Source organism: Doryrhamphus excisus, chromosome 5 (genome assembly GCF_030265055.1).
Source record: "Doryrhamphus excisus isolate RoL2022-K1 chromosome 5, RoL_Dexc_1.0, whole genome shotgun sequence".
Taxonomy (NCBI): domain Eukaryota; kingdom Metazoa; phylum Chordata; class Actinopteri; order Syngnathiformes; family Syngnathidae; genus Doryrhamphus; species Doryrhamphus excisus.
The window spans coordinates 2987501-3004744 of record NC_080470.1 but is presented as its reverse complement, the minus strand read 5'-3'; the positions used below and the strand labels follow the sequence as shown (position 1 = coordinate 3004744).

The 17244-nt window shown below is 37.8% G+C and overlaps 1 protein-coding gene across 5 annotated transcripts in view; it reads left to right on the top strand.

Annotated features, from left to right (window-relative positions):
• The window catches only part of rfx2 (regulatory factor X, 2 (influences HLA class II expression)), a 48219-nt gene that overhangs the window by 25428 nt on the left and 5547 nt on the right, over nt 1-17244 (top strand). For 4 of the 5 annotated variants that reach the window (XM_058072907.1, XM_058072911.1, XM_058072909.1 and 1 more), the window contains 8 exons: nt 735-809; nt 3780-3961; nt 4135-4254; nt 4432-4550; nt 6082-6200; nt 10801-10913; nt 14260-14411; nt 14502-14599. In XM_058072907.1, coding sequence (XP_057928890.1) covers nt 735-809; nt 3780-3961; nt 4135-4254; nt 4432-4550; nt 6082-6200; nt 10801-10913; nt 14260-14411; nt 14502-14599 — 978 coding nt within the window. The remainder of the gene's footprint in view (nt 1-734; nt 810-3779; nt 3962-4134; nt 4255-4431; nt 4551-6081; nt 6201-10800; nt 10914-14259; nt 14412-14501; nt 14600-17244) is intronic. The other variant, XM_058072910.1, reaches the window with a different exon arrangement.

Genomic DNA, 17244 nt, shown 5'->3' with positions numbered 1-17244 from the left:
TGCCTTGTTTCAGAGGTTTTCACAGGCACTTGAAGACCCTACGAAACAAAGCAACCCCTGGGGCTCATTACCATTTGGCCAAGAGCCCTCTGGAGCATTCTTAGGGCTTGGAACGATGCCTCCTTCTTTTTTTTTTTTTCTTTTTTTCTTTTTCTTCTATGTCTCCAGTTTGGCTGCAGAAGCACCTCCTTTTCTTTTGGTCCTGATTTCCTTCTACACTCAATGTCACTCGCTTAAACTAATGTGTATCTTTGCAAATCAACAACAAAATTATGTAGTTCTGAGGTACTTTCACACTGTATGTCAATTGTTTGTCTTAGTTTTTGTTTTCCATGTGGATTGTTGGATAAGTTACGGTACTTTGGGGGGGTGGCCTACCTATTGTCTCTAAGCTTGACGTGACCTTTGCCCCTATTTGTGGTTCCTATTTGCATACATTAGAGTTTCTGACTGCAAGCCAAGAGCTAACTAAACTCTAGGTCGCTTGATTTGCATGCTTTTGTGTGGCAATAATGGCGGCAACACTGACTGATTCGAATGGAAATGCAATGATCTGGCTGCTTGCTAACAGTCTTATTTCCTTTATCTATTTTTTTTGTGTGTTTTAATGTACTTCTGCTTATTTCTGACTCTTTTTTTTCCCACCCCTTTCTCACTCTTTTGCCTCCACCCCCTTTCTGTATCCAATTTTGTTTTTTTTTTTGTTTTTTTTGCATGGTCCTCCTTTTGTTTAGCTTGAAATGGCGATTGAAAACCTCCAAAAGTCTGAAGGAATTGCGAGTCACAAAAGCAGCCTGCTCAACAGCCATGTAAGTCCATCTGGAACTTTCTTTGAAAAAGGACATGAGAACTTGGGTGGGGTTTGGGATCTGTAGGTCGTGTGTTTGTACTCATATTTGCGACATTGAACACACCACACCTAACCGCTAGCTCGACTGACCCCCTGCAACTGTCCCACTGACACGCATTATTGACCCCAGTATTATTCAATCCCACTTTTGCTGTCACTTTCTAAATTCTCATGCTCATGTCTTACATTTCTGCATGGATTTGTTGTGTTTGTGTGTGTGATTTCTTTTCCAAAAATGTGTTTTCATTGTAGCAAAAAGACAGTTTGATATAAGCCTAAACCAGGGGTGGGCAAACTTTTGGACTTGTGGGCCACACTGAGTTAACAAAACTGTGCGGGGGGCCAGAATATATATTTTATAACACACACTATTTTACGCTTATAATTATAACAGTCCACCTTTAATTATTTGTCTAATTGTATTTATTTATTATATATTATAATGATTAATTATATTATATATATTAATTTTATTATTATATTTAATATATTATATTATATTTTATATATTTATTATTTCTTTATTTAATTTATTTATTTGTATATATGTATATTTGTATATATATATATATATTTGTATATATTTGTATTTGCTTATAATTCTAACAGTCCACCTTGAATTATTTGTCTAATTATATTGATTATATTATATTATATATTATATTTAATCTACACATTATATATATATAATTTATTATATATATTATAATTATATTATTAATTACATTACATATCAATTATATTATATTTTTATATATTTATTATTTATTTTATTGATTTACTTATTTGTATAATTTTATCTGTAAACGTGTCAGATTATTAGCTATATGTTTTAAATATGTTCCATATATCCCTTTTTTCCAGAGCATTTTAAGCATCAGACCACATCAAACTACAAACTTTAATTTTACATTTTTATTATTATTATTTTTTTATTTTTATTATTATTTTTTTTTACTGAATAAGACATCCGACTTGCAAGTCATGTTGCCAGCATGTACGTATGTTAAAAGTTAGGAAGCAACTGGCGGGCCGGATTCAAACGCTTTAAACACCAGACCACATCAAACAACAAACTTGAATTTTACATTAAAAATAAATAAATAATTAATTATTTGTATTTTTATTATTATTTATTTTTTGGACTGAATAAGACATCCAACTTGCAAGTCATGTTGCCAGCATGTATGTTAAAAGTTAGAAAGCAACTGGCGGGCCGGATTCAAACGCTTAGTGGGCCGCATGTGGCCCTCGGGCCGTAGTTTGCCCACCTAAACAGCCTGTCCTGCCTCTCTATGATGGAGTCAGCTTCCACTTGGACACGTTTTAGCAGATCATTAAGCGGGGATGTCTTGGGCTGCAACACCGTGACAAATCATGACTGAAAAATGTTGTTTTGTTATGTGTAAAAATTGAATTAATCAGTGCGTATTACACTGAATTTACCTCACGTGACCTTCTACTATCAACTTTAAGACCTTTTATTTATCTTGCACGGTGTATAATTTTACTTTTAAAACATAATCTGTAATGAAATTTGTATTTTTGAACGTGTCCACTTGGACACGTTTAGCCGATTATTAAACAGGGGTGTGTTGGGCTGCAACAGTGAATCTGTTCCTTGACAGACCGTGACAAATCATGACTGAAAAATGTTGTTTTGTGATGTGTAAAAATTGAGTTAATCAGTGCATATTACACTGAATTTACCTCACGTGACCTTCTACTATCAACTTTATGACCTTTATTTGAAGAGCTTGCAACCAAAAGGCGCTAAATCCAATTTTCACGAAGTTGCATGTTTTTCATGAGTTTAATAGACCTCTGTCATGTGTATCCAAATCACATATTTTTGGTCTTGAAATCATTTTTAAAAATATGAAAAAAAGTGATGCTTTATGCTTTCAACCAAAAGGCGCTATTTCCATTTCAGATTTCAACCAAAAGGAGCTAAATCCCTTTCTTTATTCTTTATTCTGATTGGCCCAAGTTTCCCATCTATTGCTAATCTGACCAATCAGAGAGAAGAATACAATTGGCACTGCACATACAGAAAGCCAGTATCAGTGCGCATCCTGTTTTGTTTGTGTACATTAAGTACACGTATGATAGTTACAGTATGTTATGCAATTCAGGAGAACACAAATTGTGTTTTTACAGTATTCTGTAACATGGAAGTTTTTTTGGAAATCTCTACCTTGACACCTCCAACTTTCACGAGAAACATTATTTTACTTGTACTAAAAAACATACAATGTAAAGAGTTTGGAATGAGATGATTTTTGTCACTGTCACCTTCATGGTGCAGTCAAATATGAGCACTGCTTTTAATAAAATGTTTATTAATTTAATTAATAATAATGATTTTGTATTGTATGTTGAGAATGGCTTCTGTGTTGTAATTATTTTATTAGCATAGCACATTAAAGCACCTTACATTCTTTTACAACAATGCCATTGAAGAAGTTAAAGGTGACTTCAAATTTATTTCAGCCAAAAGGCGCTAAATCCATCATTGCAGCCAAAAGGCGCTAAATCCGAAAATAAAATTAATTTAAAAAAATATATAAAATATATGGTGTGTGCAGGATTTTTATAGCATGCATTTTTATGACCTATATTGATAGCTCTTTCATTTGCAATATAGACTTGATAACCAAATAGATTGATATGTGCGTAGTTAAAAATCATTGATTTTCTCGAAATCAGTCAAAATGGATTTAGCGCCTTTTGGTTGCAAGCTCTTCATTTATCTTGCACAGTGTTTAATTTGACTTTTAGAACACAATCTGTAATGAAATGTGTATTTTTGAATAATAAGACATTTACCCTTAATTCAGTAATATGGGAAATACTGATGTGTGTGTCTATTGTCGATGAACAGACTTCCTTCATTGGCTAATTATGATTTTGTCATGTATATGTTTAGCTCCAGTGGCTGCTGGACAACTACGAGACTGCAGAGGGAGTGAGCCTACCCCGGTGCTCCCTCTATAACCATTACTTGCGCCACTGCCAGGAACAGAAACTGGATCCGGTCAATGCGGCCTCCTTCGGCAAGCTCATTCGCTCAGTCTTCATGGGCCTGAGGACGCGTCGCCTTGGAACCAGGTACGACTTTGCGTCTGACTCCCTCCCTCCCTCGAAATGCTCAAGGTCCTGATAACAGTAATCATGTCGCTATTAGCGATGTGATGAGGATGATGATGCTTCTAGATGTTGGAGGCATGCTAATGACAGTGATTACACCGATGACATACTTTTCTGGCTTTTGAATCTTTCAGGGGAAACTCAAAGTATCATTATTATGGCATCCGGGTGAAGCCAGATTCTCCACTAAACCGGCTGCAAGAAGACACCCAGTACATGGCCATGAGGCAGCAGCCTGTCCACCAGAAGCAAAGGTCAGCATTCTTAGCTCATCCTGTCATCGTCTCCATCTCTGTTTCTTAACATTTCACTTCATTAGATGATTGAGCTTAATTCTCATTTTTATATGCACTCTTGAAACTGTGTTGAAGCTAACACAAGTGTCATCTACTCAACTAAATTCAATATCCTGGTCTGTCCTGCTTGTGTAGGTTCAAACCTCTGCAGAAGGTGGATGGGATGTCTGACAACCTGTGTGTGAGCTCCCACTGTAACAACACCCCGGAACAATCTGTAGCAGCTCAGAGCCAGCACCATCAGCAGTACATCGGTCAGTGCATGAGAAACCTGCCCATAAATACAGTACATAGATCAGTACATGAGAAACCTGCCCATAAATACAGTACATAGATCAGTACATGAGAAACCTGCCCATAAATACAGTACATAGGTGGTCAGTACATGAGAAACCTGCCCATAAATACAGTAAACTGGTCAGTACATGAGAAACCTGCCCATAAATACAGTACACAGGTCAGTACATGAGAAACCTGCCCATAAATACAGTACGTAAGTCAGTACATGAGAAACCTGCCCATAAATACAGTACATAGGTCAGTACATGAGAAACCTGCCCATAAATACAGTACACAGGTCAGTACATGAGAAACCTGCCCATAAATACAGTACACAGGTCAGTACATGAGAAACCTGCCCATAAATACAGTACGTAAGTCAGTACATGAGAAACCTGCCCATAAATACAGTACATAGGTGGTCAGTACATGAGAAACATGCCCATAAATACAGTAAACGGGTCAGTACATGAGAAACCTGCCCATAAATACAGTACACAGGTCAGTACATGAGAAACCTGCCCATAAATACAGTACATAGGTGGTCAGTACATGAGAAACCTGCCCATAAATACAGTACACGAGAAACCTGCCCATAAATACAGTACATAGGTCAGTACATGAGAAACCAGCCCATAAATACAGTACATGAGAAACCTGCCCATAAATACAGTACATAGGTCAGTAAATGAGAAACATGCCCATAAATACAGTACACAGGTCAGTACATGAGAAACCTGCCCATAAATACAGTACACAGGTCAGTACATGAGAAACCTGCCCATAAATACAGTACATCGGTCAGTACATGAGAAACCTGCCCGTAAATACAGTACATAGGTCAGTACATGAGAAACCTGCCCATAAATACAGTACACATGCTCGCAAACTAGAGAGCCAGCGACCTAAACGGTAGCCTTCAAGTTATTTCCTTTAAACTTAAATAGCCAAAAACTTACCACTTCCACACGGATAGGGAGGATAACTATTAACAGTTATTTAACCTTTAACATGAACATTAATCAAACGTAATAATTTTTTCTGGGTACATGATACCATACAGCATCCATATCAAACTTGCGCGGGCCGCACTAACATTAAACTTTCATATCAAGGCGGGGGCCTCAAACTAGTGTCCTGCGGGCCACATTTGGCCCGCGGGCCGCATGTTTGAGACCACTGCTCTTGAGGATATGCGGTAGAAAATGAATGAATGAATGAATGGGTTATTTGGTCTGAAAATATGTTGACAATAATATCTTTTTAGCGTCAATGTGTAGAACAATAAACATCTGCTTAACATCATTGCTTAATCGCTGCTGCCAATCAACAGATATATAAATAGATACTTTATCCATCTCCAAGAGAAATGTACGGTATTGATTAGTACGGGTAACGAAGTTTATCGATAACAAAGCCAATATCGAGCATCTCTATCTACTTGAAGACATTCACGTGTGTGACTCAAATAAGCCGTGACCTGTGGGCCTTTTGTGCTTCCTGCAGACACGTCCCACAGCTTGCCTGAGTTTCCAACCCCCGAAGTGGGCAATCAGCCACTACCCGAGCACATCAGCATGAACGATATCAAGAAGCTGCAGACGCTCTACAGAGACCACTGCGAGGTAGGTGACGTCCGTGCTTTTTCACCACCCTTGAGGGCGTCCTTGTTGTCCTCAGCACTCAAACCCTTACTTAACACAGTTAAAAAATATGTGTAGCAGAATTTAATTGAATTGAACTAAATGGTGTCATCAAGCTACGTGCTAAAGTGGCAGCATTTCCTCTAATACAGGCCCGCGGGCCGCTACTTGAGACCCCCACCTTGATACCAAAGTTTAATGTTGAAATGACAGCTTAAAGCTGTGTGCAATCCGGACACAATTAACATGATTTTGCCCCGCCCATAACTGTTACCCTACCCTGTTACCCCGCCCTGTTTTGCTTTGGATTAGCAATGAAGCTAAAGGCTTATATGACGCTGGGTACAAATACATAAATGCAGGAAATGATTTGGAATAAAACTGGGAAAATACACGTCAAGATAAAGCATCTCATCAAACATGTTGTTAAAGTTACGACGCTGCTCCCAGATGGAAGTGAGTACGATGCTAACTTGCTAATTGGGTCAAATTATTAGGTTTCATTAATGTTCATGTTAAAGGTTAAATAACTGTTAATACTATACATTTGAATCTGAAAAAAAATAATTTCTTACATTTTTCTTATTTGCTGTTTTATTATTATTTTACTTATTTATTACTGATTGATTGATTTATTGTAGGCGGCACGGCGGTCGAGTGGTTAGCGCGCAAACCTCACAGCGAGGAGACCAGGGTTCAATTCCACCCTCGGCCATCTCTGTGTGGAGTTTGCATGTTCTCCCCGTGCGTGTGTGGGTTTTCTCCGGGTACTCCGGTTTCCTCCCACATTCCAAAAACATGCTAGGTTAATTGGCGACTCCAAATTGTCCATAGGTATGAATGTGAGTGTGAATGGTTGTTTGTCTATATGTGCGTTGTGATTGGCTGGCGACCAGTCCAGGGTGTACCCCGCTTCTTGCCCGAAGACAGCTGGGATAGGCTCCTCGTGAGGATAAGCGGTAGAAAATGGATAAATGAATGAGTTCTCCAATTTTGTGTGGAAGTGGTAACTTTTTGGCTTCTTATTTTGTCTTTCCCCACCCTCGGCCATCTCTGTGTGGAGTTTGCATGTTCTCCCCGTGCATGCGTGGGTTTTCTCCGGGTACTCCGGTTTTCCTCCCACATTCCAAAAACATGCTAGGTTAATTGGCGACTCCAAATTGTCCATAGGTATGAATGTGAGTGTGAATGGTTGTTTGTCTACATGTACGTTGTGATTGGCTGGCCACCAGTCCAGGGTGTACCCCGCCTCTTGCCCGAAGACAGCTGGGATGAATGAATAAATGAATGATTTATTGTCTTTATTCTTAATTTGTTTATGTTTTTTATCTTATTTTGTGTAGAAAAATCAAAATTAAGATATTTGAGAACAGTGGAATGTTTTATCAGATATTTTGGTGTGGAAAAGCGGAACCAAAGTACTGAAAAAGTGTAGGGTATAGCAGAAGCAAAAGCATTGAAGATAGTTTTTTATTGATTTTTTCCTCCAGTTTTTAATAAATGCGTTTTGGTTTTTTTTAAAAACCTGATGCGGCCAGAACCTAGCTCCGGTGGCCCCCCAGGTAAATTGAGTTTTAGACCCCTGCTCTAATAAATGTATTTTGCTTAAGTGACTCACGGCAATCCATCAGGTGTCAGGGCTTATGACCTTAGTCAGACATCATCGCATTGTGTCATTGACTTGATGGGTTGGGCCACGAATGTGAGAGCAAAGTTTCCACCCTGGGATGAAATAATAAGAAACATTACAGTGGAGGGGCTTAACAGACAGCAGCGCGTGTGATTAAAGCAGCCAAGTGCTTTATCGCATTATCACTGGCCGCCTCTTGTCCATCCTCCCCGTGCTCCCTTTGTTCCAGCTGTCTTTTCATCCCGCAAGCAGCTTTCAAGACATGCCAATTAACCTTTCTGTGCGCTGGGTGGACATCTTGGTGTCTTTGTGGCGCCCCCCCCCCTCGCAAGGCCTTTTGTGTTGTCTTGTCTGTGGAACGGGCACACAGGCTCCCCCTCGTCTTTGTCTGCAAGGCACATTTCTGTCACTCTCACGCCGCTTTTTTTTTGTTTGATGTTAACGCCGCTGACTTAGTTCCCGTCATTTGTGAGGCAACAATGAGCTGTTATCTCATTAGCTGGTGGGCTTCTTCTTAGCTTATGTTATGAAAGATTTCAACACAAATGACGTGTTTGTGCAGAAGTTTGAGATTGTCCCGGGACATATTCTGGTCCGTCCACCGCCATGAACGTGATCATGTGTTGCTTTTCTCTGTTTTTTTTTTTTTTTTTCCTCTGAGGCAAAAAAACTCCATGCTTGTTCATGAGAAACCTGCCCATAAATACAGTACACAGGTCAGTACATGAGAAACCTGCCCATAAATACAGCACACAGGTCAGTACATGAGAAACCTGCTCATAAATATAGTACATAGGTCAGTACATGAGAAACCTACCCATAAATACAGTACACAGGTCAGTGCATGAGAAACCTGCCCATAAATACAGTACATGAGAAACCTGCCCGTAAATACAGTACACAGGTCAGTACATGAGAAACCCGCCCATAAATACAATACACAGGTCAGTACATGAGAAACCTGCCCATAAATACAGTATATGTCAGTACATGAGAAACCTGCTCATAAATACAGTACACAGGTCAGTACATGAGAAACGTGCCCATAAATACAGCACACGGGTCAGTGCATGAGAAACCTGCCCATAAATACAGTACACAGGTCAGTACATGAGAAACCTGCCCATAAATACAGTACACAGGTCAGTACATGAGAAACCTGCCCATAAATACAGTATATGTCAGTACATGAGAAACATGCCCATAAATACAGTACACAGGTCAGTACATGAGAAACCTGCCCATAAATACAGTATATGTCAGTACATGAGAAACGTGCCCATAAATACAGTACACAGGTCAGTACATGAGAAACCTGCCCATAAATACAGTACACAGGTCAGTACATGAGAAACGTGCCCATAAATCCAGTACACAGGTCAGTACATGAGAAACCTGCCCATAAATACATGAGAAACCTGCCCATAAATACAGTACATAGGTCAGTACATGAGAAACCTGCCCATAAATACAGTACACAGATCAGTACATGAGAAACCTGCCCATAAATACAGTACATAGGTCAGTACATGAGAAACCTGCCCATAAATACAGTACACAGGTCAGTACATGAGAAACCTGCCCATAAATACAGTACACAGGTCACTGCATGAGAAACTTGCCCATAAATTCAGTACATGAGAAACCTGCCCATAAATACAGTACATAGGTCAGTACATGAGAAACTTTTCCATAAATACAGTACATAGGTCAGTACATGAGAAACCTGCCCATAAATACAGTACATGAGAAACCTGCCTGTAAATACAGTACACAGGTCAGTACATGAGAAACTTGCCCATAAATACACTACACAGGTCAGTGCATGAGAAACTTGCCCATAAATTCAGTACATGAGAAACCTGCCCATAAATATAGCACACAGGTCAGTACATGAGAATCCTGCCCATAAATACAGTACACAGGTCAGTACATGAGAAACTTGCCCATAAATACAGTACACAAGTCAGTGCATGACAAACCTGCCCATAAATTCAGTACATGAGAAACCTGCCCATAAATACAGTACACAGGTCAGTACATGAGAATCCTGCCCATAAATACAGTACACAGGTCAGTACATGAGAAACCTGCCCATAAATACAGTACATAGGTCAGTACATGAGAATCCTGCCCATAAATACAGTACACAGGTCAGTACATGAGAAACATGCCCATAAATAAATGTGTTGGGTTTTTTTTTTGCTCTGAGGCAAAAAAAACCCCTCCATGCTTGTTCAGCGGGGATGGGGGGAATTCTCCTTTTTGTTTTGGAGTTCTGTGTTTGACCTGTTGCTGTGGGCAACCGTAAACAAGGTTGCCATGGTGACAGCTCAGTAGACGCAAAAAAAAAAAAAAAAACATAGCATGTGATCGAAGCCTACACCGCTTTGTAAAAAAACAGATCCAGCAAGGGCTCGCTGAGGGAGGGAGTGAGAGACGTGGAAAACGGTGTTGACACTCGGTGCCGTCTGTGTGCTCTTGCCAATTTATTAGGAACATGAGAAATGCTGTGATATATAACGACAGAATTTGGAGTCCAATGTCGGAGAGCTGGGTTGCACCTCCTCATTTGTTGACCTTTTGGTTGCTGTTTTTTTTTTTTTTGGGTTCTAGCTAGGTCCTGTTTAGTTTGTGTACCTCCCTCAGAGCAACGCACACAGGTCAACCGAGGTCGACATGTTACCACCAGGACAGGAATGTGTGGAAATCCGCCTCAAATTTGAAGTGGAGATGAAAAACCTAAACGTGACCTTTTGGTTCTCCTGCCCCATGATTGATGTGTTGTCTTCCCGCTGGCTCACAGTCTAAACCAGTCAGGGCCCACAGTGAGCGTTACAGCAGCCTGTAGGAGCTGTGTTGTGTGTCTGGTTGCCATGGTTCCACTCTCAGTGTTTTGTCCCCCTCCCTCCCTCTTGCACACCCCTCCCTCTCCCTCTTTGCCGCCTGCAGGCTACTCTGGATGTTGTCATGAACCTCCAGTTCCACTACATTGAAAAACTCTGGCAGACCTTTTGGTACTCAACAGCGCCATCTAGTGAAGGAAGCACCACCATCCCCAACAGGTCAGAGCAGATACTTCATAGCAAAAACACAAAGCTTGCATGGCTTTTATGTAATAAAAGCACCCAATATGTTGCACTTATGTGCTTTTATATAGTCAGTATAGTTACTCCAGACCCCAATTCACTGTGCAATATCTAATCAACCTCCATGTGCAATATTAAGGGCTCTAAATGCAATATATTATATAAGTATTTCCATAATGCCTCATATTAACTCACTAGTAAGATCTCAGTGTATAGACTGGTCATATATCTCATCTTGTTTCATATTATCTACATACTTATAGTACAGTCAACCTCGATATATCGGATTCAATTGTTCCCACTGGTTTTGTCCGATATAAGCGAAATCTGTTTTATGCGTATACCGGAAAATGTCAGTTTTACGCATATATCGGATTTATATCCGGTATATGCGTAAATCGGATTTTATCCGTTATAAAAAGGCACTTCCTTGACTATGTTTCCAATGTACCTGGACGCGCAGGCAACGCTGCAAACGCTGCAAATGACGTCGTATAGCGGCCTGTCACGATTCGGCGAATCGGAGCGCCACGATGCGGCCATCCGATATATGCGAGGGAAATTTAATGGAAATGCATTGGAACGGGACTGGAGATTTTGTCCGAAATAGGCGAAATCCGTTATAAAAAATCCGATATATGCAATGAATTTTTATTGGAAATGCATTACAGAAAAATCGGTTCTTTTTTATCTGTCCGTTGTGAGCGAATTTCCGATATATCCGAGTCCGATATATCCAAGGTTTCCTGTATGTAGATAATATGAAACATGCCAGTGCCAGTGATACTGACCCTTGGGGGCATGATACCTGGCCTGATACCAGACAAACCATGTTATGATCTTATTATCACATACTATTTAATCATGAGCTTATTATCACGTACTATTTCATCAAAAGACCATTTTGTTTCCAGAAAATGTTCAGTTTATTACATGTATTATATCTAAACAGTGTAAACACAATAATTGCAAAAAATATTTCAACAATAATACTTTATCAACAGTCTTATCTTATCAATGTCTGATAATTAAAGTTCCATTAATCAAGTTTTTTGGTGACTGGAGAAGCACTAGGCACTAAGCACTCGTGAGCTGTTCTCTGATTGTTTGTTTCACGGGCACGATACCAGAGTGGACAGCTACTGGGGGGCTGATACTGGACATGGTTAAACTCTATATTTTATCAGTATCACTGCCCTGGGCTTTGACACAGTATCATTTCTGCCATTTCCCGTATCATTCATGGGCGGTTTCTAGGGTACAGGGCCAATTAATACTGTAGTATGTGATAATGTATTTTATCACATACTATTTTATTTTATTTTATTTGATAATGTATTTTATCACATACAATTTTATTTTATTTGATAATTTATTTTATCACATACTATTTTATTTTATTTGATAATGTATTTTATCACATACAATTTTATTTTATTTGATAATGTATTTTATCACATACAATTTTATTTTTTTTAATTTGATAATGTATTTTATCACATACTATTTTATTTTATTTTATTTGATAATGTATTTTATCACATACAATTTTATTTTACTTGATAATGTATTTTATCACATACAATTTTATTTTATTTTATTTGATAATGTATTTTATCACATACAATTTTATTTTATTTTATTTGATAATGTATTTTATCACATACAATTTTATTTTATTTTATTTGATAATGTATTTTATCACATACTATTTTATTTTATTTTATTTGATAATGTATTTTATCACATACTATTTTATTTTATTTGATAATGTATTTTATCACATACTATTTTATTTTATTTGATAATGTATTTTATCACATACAATTTTATTTTATTTTATTTGATAATTTATTTTATCACATACTATTTTATTTTATTTGATAATGTATTTTATCACATACAATTTTATTTTATTTGATAATGTATTTTATCACATACTATTTTATTTTATTTTATTTGATAATGTATTTTATCACATACTATTTTTTATTTTATTTTATTTGATAATGTATTTTATCACATACTATTTTATTTTATTTTATTTGATAATGTATTTTATCACATACTATTTTATTTTATTTTATTTGATAATGTATTTTATCACATACAATTTTATTTTATTTTATTTGATAATGTATTTTATCACATACTATTTTATTTTATTTTATTTGATAATGTATTTTATCACATACTATTTTATTTTATTTGATAATGTATTTTATCACATACTATTTTATTTTATTTGATAATGTATTTTATCACATACTATTTTATTTTATTTGATAATGTATTTTATCACATACTATTTTATTTTATTTTATTTGATAATGTATTTTATCACATACTATTTTATTTTATTTTATTTGATAATGTATTTTATCACATACTATTTTATTTTATTTTATTTGATAATGTATCAGAGAACAGCGCACGAGCGTGAACACACAGCGTTTGTTTTTGCTGCCGTCTGTGCTCTGTCAACATGTCAGTGGTTAAATGGTAAATAGTATAGTAAATATTAGTATAATAGTAAATATTAAATAGTACGTGATAATAAGCTCATGATTAAATAGTATGTGATAATAAGATCATCACTTAGCGCACAGACCTCACAGCTAGGAGACCAGGGTTCAATTCCACCCTTGGGCATCTCTGTGTGGCAAAGACAGCTGGGATAGGCTCCAGCACCACTCGCGACCCTCGTGAGGATAAGCGGTAGAAAATGGATGAATGAATGAGGTCTCCTCCTATTTTGTGTGGAAGTGGTAACTTTTTGGCTTCTTATTTTGTCTTTCCCCACCCTCGGCCATCTCTGTGTGGAGTTTGCATGTTCTCCCCGTGCATGCGTGGGTTTTCTCCGGGTACTCCGGTTTCCTCACACATTCCAAAAACATGCTAGGTTAATTAGCGACTCCAAATTGTCCATAGGTATGAATGTGAGTGTGAATGGTTGTTTGTCTATATGTGCCCTGTGATTGGCTGGCGACCAGTCTAGGGTGTACCCCGCCTTACGCCCGAAGACAGCTGGGATAGGCTCCAGCACCCCCCGCGACCCTCGTGAGGAAAAGCGGTAGAAAATGAATGAATGAATGAATAAGATCATCACATGGTTTGTCTGGTATCAGTCAACAGTATCATGCCCCCGCGTGCCAGTATCAGCCTGATACCAGACAAACCATGTGATAACCTATAAGTATATAAAACTGTTGATTTTGTTAATACTTGGGTTGTTTATATTGTTTATTTTTCTATATTGTGTATTTTGTACTGCTTAACTGATTCTGTACTCTACTCTAATCTTAATCTTATCTTATCTCAGTGATGATGAACTGGACGGCGTCCTGCCCAGAGAGAAGCTAGTGGCTCTGTGTAAATATGAACCGGTCCGACTATGGATGAGAAGCTGCGACCACATCCTCTACCAGGCCTTGGTAGAGATCCTCATCCCCGATGTGCTGCGTCCCGTTCCCAGTTAGTGTATTCTCAAAAACTATATTATGACGCCTGTTTGTGTACCTCAAACTAGGGCGCCTTGTAAGACGACTTGTTGTTCCCCTCCAGGCACTCTCACTCAAGCCATCAGGAACTTCGCCAAGAGTCTGGAGGGATGGTTGACTAACGCCATGACCAGCTTTCCTCAAGAAATCATCCGCACTAAGGTGACTGGCGACACAAACAATAATACCGGACTACTTCCTGCAAAACACATATTGTATATTGAATTTTGTGACAGATAGGAGACAATATGAAAGCTGTGTCAAGTCTATAAAAATGATCTGTAATGTGTAAAAAAAAAAAAAAAAAAAAAAAAATCAATTTCACTTTGACACACCAGCTTGGAGACCCGGGTTCAATTCCACCCTCGTCCATCTCTGTGTGGAGTTTGCATGTTCTCCCCGTGCATGCGTGGGTTTTCTCCAGTTTCCTCCCACATTCCAAAAACATGCTAGGTTAATTAGCGACTCCAAATTGTCCATAGGTATGAATGTGAGTGTGAATGGTTGTTTGTCTATATGTGCCCTGTGATTGGCTGGCCACCAGTCCAGGGTGTACCCCGCCTCTCGCCCGAAGACAGCTGGGATAGGCTCCAGCACCACTCGCGACCCTCGTGAGGATAAGCGGTAGAAAATGGATGAATGAATGAGGTCTCCTCCTATTTTGTGTGGAAGTGGTAACTTTTTGGCTTCTTATTTTGTCTTTCCCTACCCTCGGCCATCTCTGTGTGGAGTTTGCATGTTCTCCCCGTGCATGCGTGGGTTTTCTCCGGGTACTCCGGTTTCCTCCCACATTCCAAAAACATGCTAGGTTAATTAATTGGCGACTCCAAATTGTCCATAGGTATGAATGTGAGTGTGAATGGTTGTTTGTCTATATGTGCCCTGTGATTGGCTGGCCACCAGTCCAGGGTGTACCCCGCTTCTCGCTCGAAGACAGCTGGGATAGGCTCCAGCACCCCCGCGACCCTTGTGAGGAAAAGCGGTAGAAAATTAATGAATGAATGAATGAGTTCTCCTCCTATTTTGTGTGGAAGTGGTAACTTTTTGGCTTCTTATTTTGTCTTTCCCTACCCTCGGCCATCTCTGTGTGGAGTTTGCATGTTCTCCTCGTGCATGCGTGGGTTTTCTCCGGGTACTCCGGTTTCCTCCCACATTCCAAAAACATGCTAGGTTAATTAGCGACTCCAAATTGTCCATAGGTATGATTGTGAGTGTGAATGGTTGTTTGGCCACCAGTCCAGGGTGTACCCCGCCTCTCACCCGAAGACAGCTGGGATAGGCTCCAGCACCTCCGCGACCCTTGTGAGGATAAGCGGTAGAAAATGAATGAATGAACTGTGAACTGTGTGTGTGTGTGTGTGTGTGTGTACGCTACAAAACTCCATGCCTTTCACTTCCTGGTTGTCGGGTATATTACTGTGGAAAGTTGCAGGCTTTGAGGTTTTGTTATAAAAGGCACTTCTGCCACCTTGTGGCCGTTTTTTCCTGGCTTAAAACTGCAACAAACTTGCTCTCATTCATCACCTCAAAAAAAAAGTAAAAGATGTATAAATACATCTTTGGGAGCGAGCGGTTTGGTTAAAAAAAAAAAAAATCAATACATCTAGTTGGAAAAACAACAACAGAAATGTTGGAAAAAAGTAAAAAAAAAATTGTATTAGAATAAAGTCAAAATATTAAGAGAAAATGCTGTACTAATAAGAAAAAAGGTAACAATTTTATGAGAATAACATAATATGGGAAAAAATGTTCATATTAGTAGCATTATGTTTAAATATTTCTAAAAATAATTTTTATAAGCCATTCAGCAACAAACAAAACAACATAAAAAATAGTTTGGGGTTCTAATTTAATCTAAGTTCTATGTTACAAGAATACTGTAAAAATATGATGGAAATAAAGTCATAATTACCGGAAGAAAGTTAAGAGTTTAAAAAAACACAGCAAAAATGATGGAAAAAAACAGCTGTCATTTTATCAGAATAAAGTCAAAATATGAAGAGAAAAAAAGGTAGCAATTTCACGAGAATAAAAATAATGTCATACTAGCAGCAGGATGTTGAAATATTAAAGTTTTTTTTAAAGTTGTAAAATTTTCAGCAACAAACAAAACAAATAAGTCATTTTTGGAAAATTAGCTTTGGGAAAATGTTATAATATTATGGGAATAAAGTCATAATTACCAGAAGAAAGTTAAGATGAAAGAAAAACACAACAAAAATGATGAAAAAAAAGCTGTAATTTTATCAGAATAAAGTCAAAATATGAAGAGAAAAAAAGGTAGCAATTTCACGAGAATAAAAATAATGTCATACTAGCAGCAGGATGTTGAAATATTAAAGTTTTTTTTAAAGTTGTAAAATTTTCAGCAACAAACAAAACAAATAAGTCATTTTTGGAAAATTAGCTTTGGGAAAATGTTATAATATTATGGGAATAAAGTCATAATTACCAGAAGAAAGTTAAGATGAAAGAAAAACACAACAAAAATGATGAAAAAAAAGCTGTAATTTTATCAGAATAAAGTCAAAATATGAAGAGAAAAAAGGTAGCAATTTTACGAGAATAAAAATAATGTCATATTAGCAGCAGGATGTTGAAATATTAAATAATTTTTTTTTCAAAGTTGTAAAATATTCAGCAACAAACAACAAATTAAAGTCATTTTTGGAAAATTAGCTTTGGGTGTGTACGTGTGTACGTATGTATGTATGTATGTATGTATGCTTATGTATACATGTATGTATGTATGTATGTATGTGTGTATGTATGTATGCTTATGTATACATGTATGTGTGTATGTATGT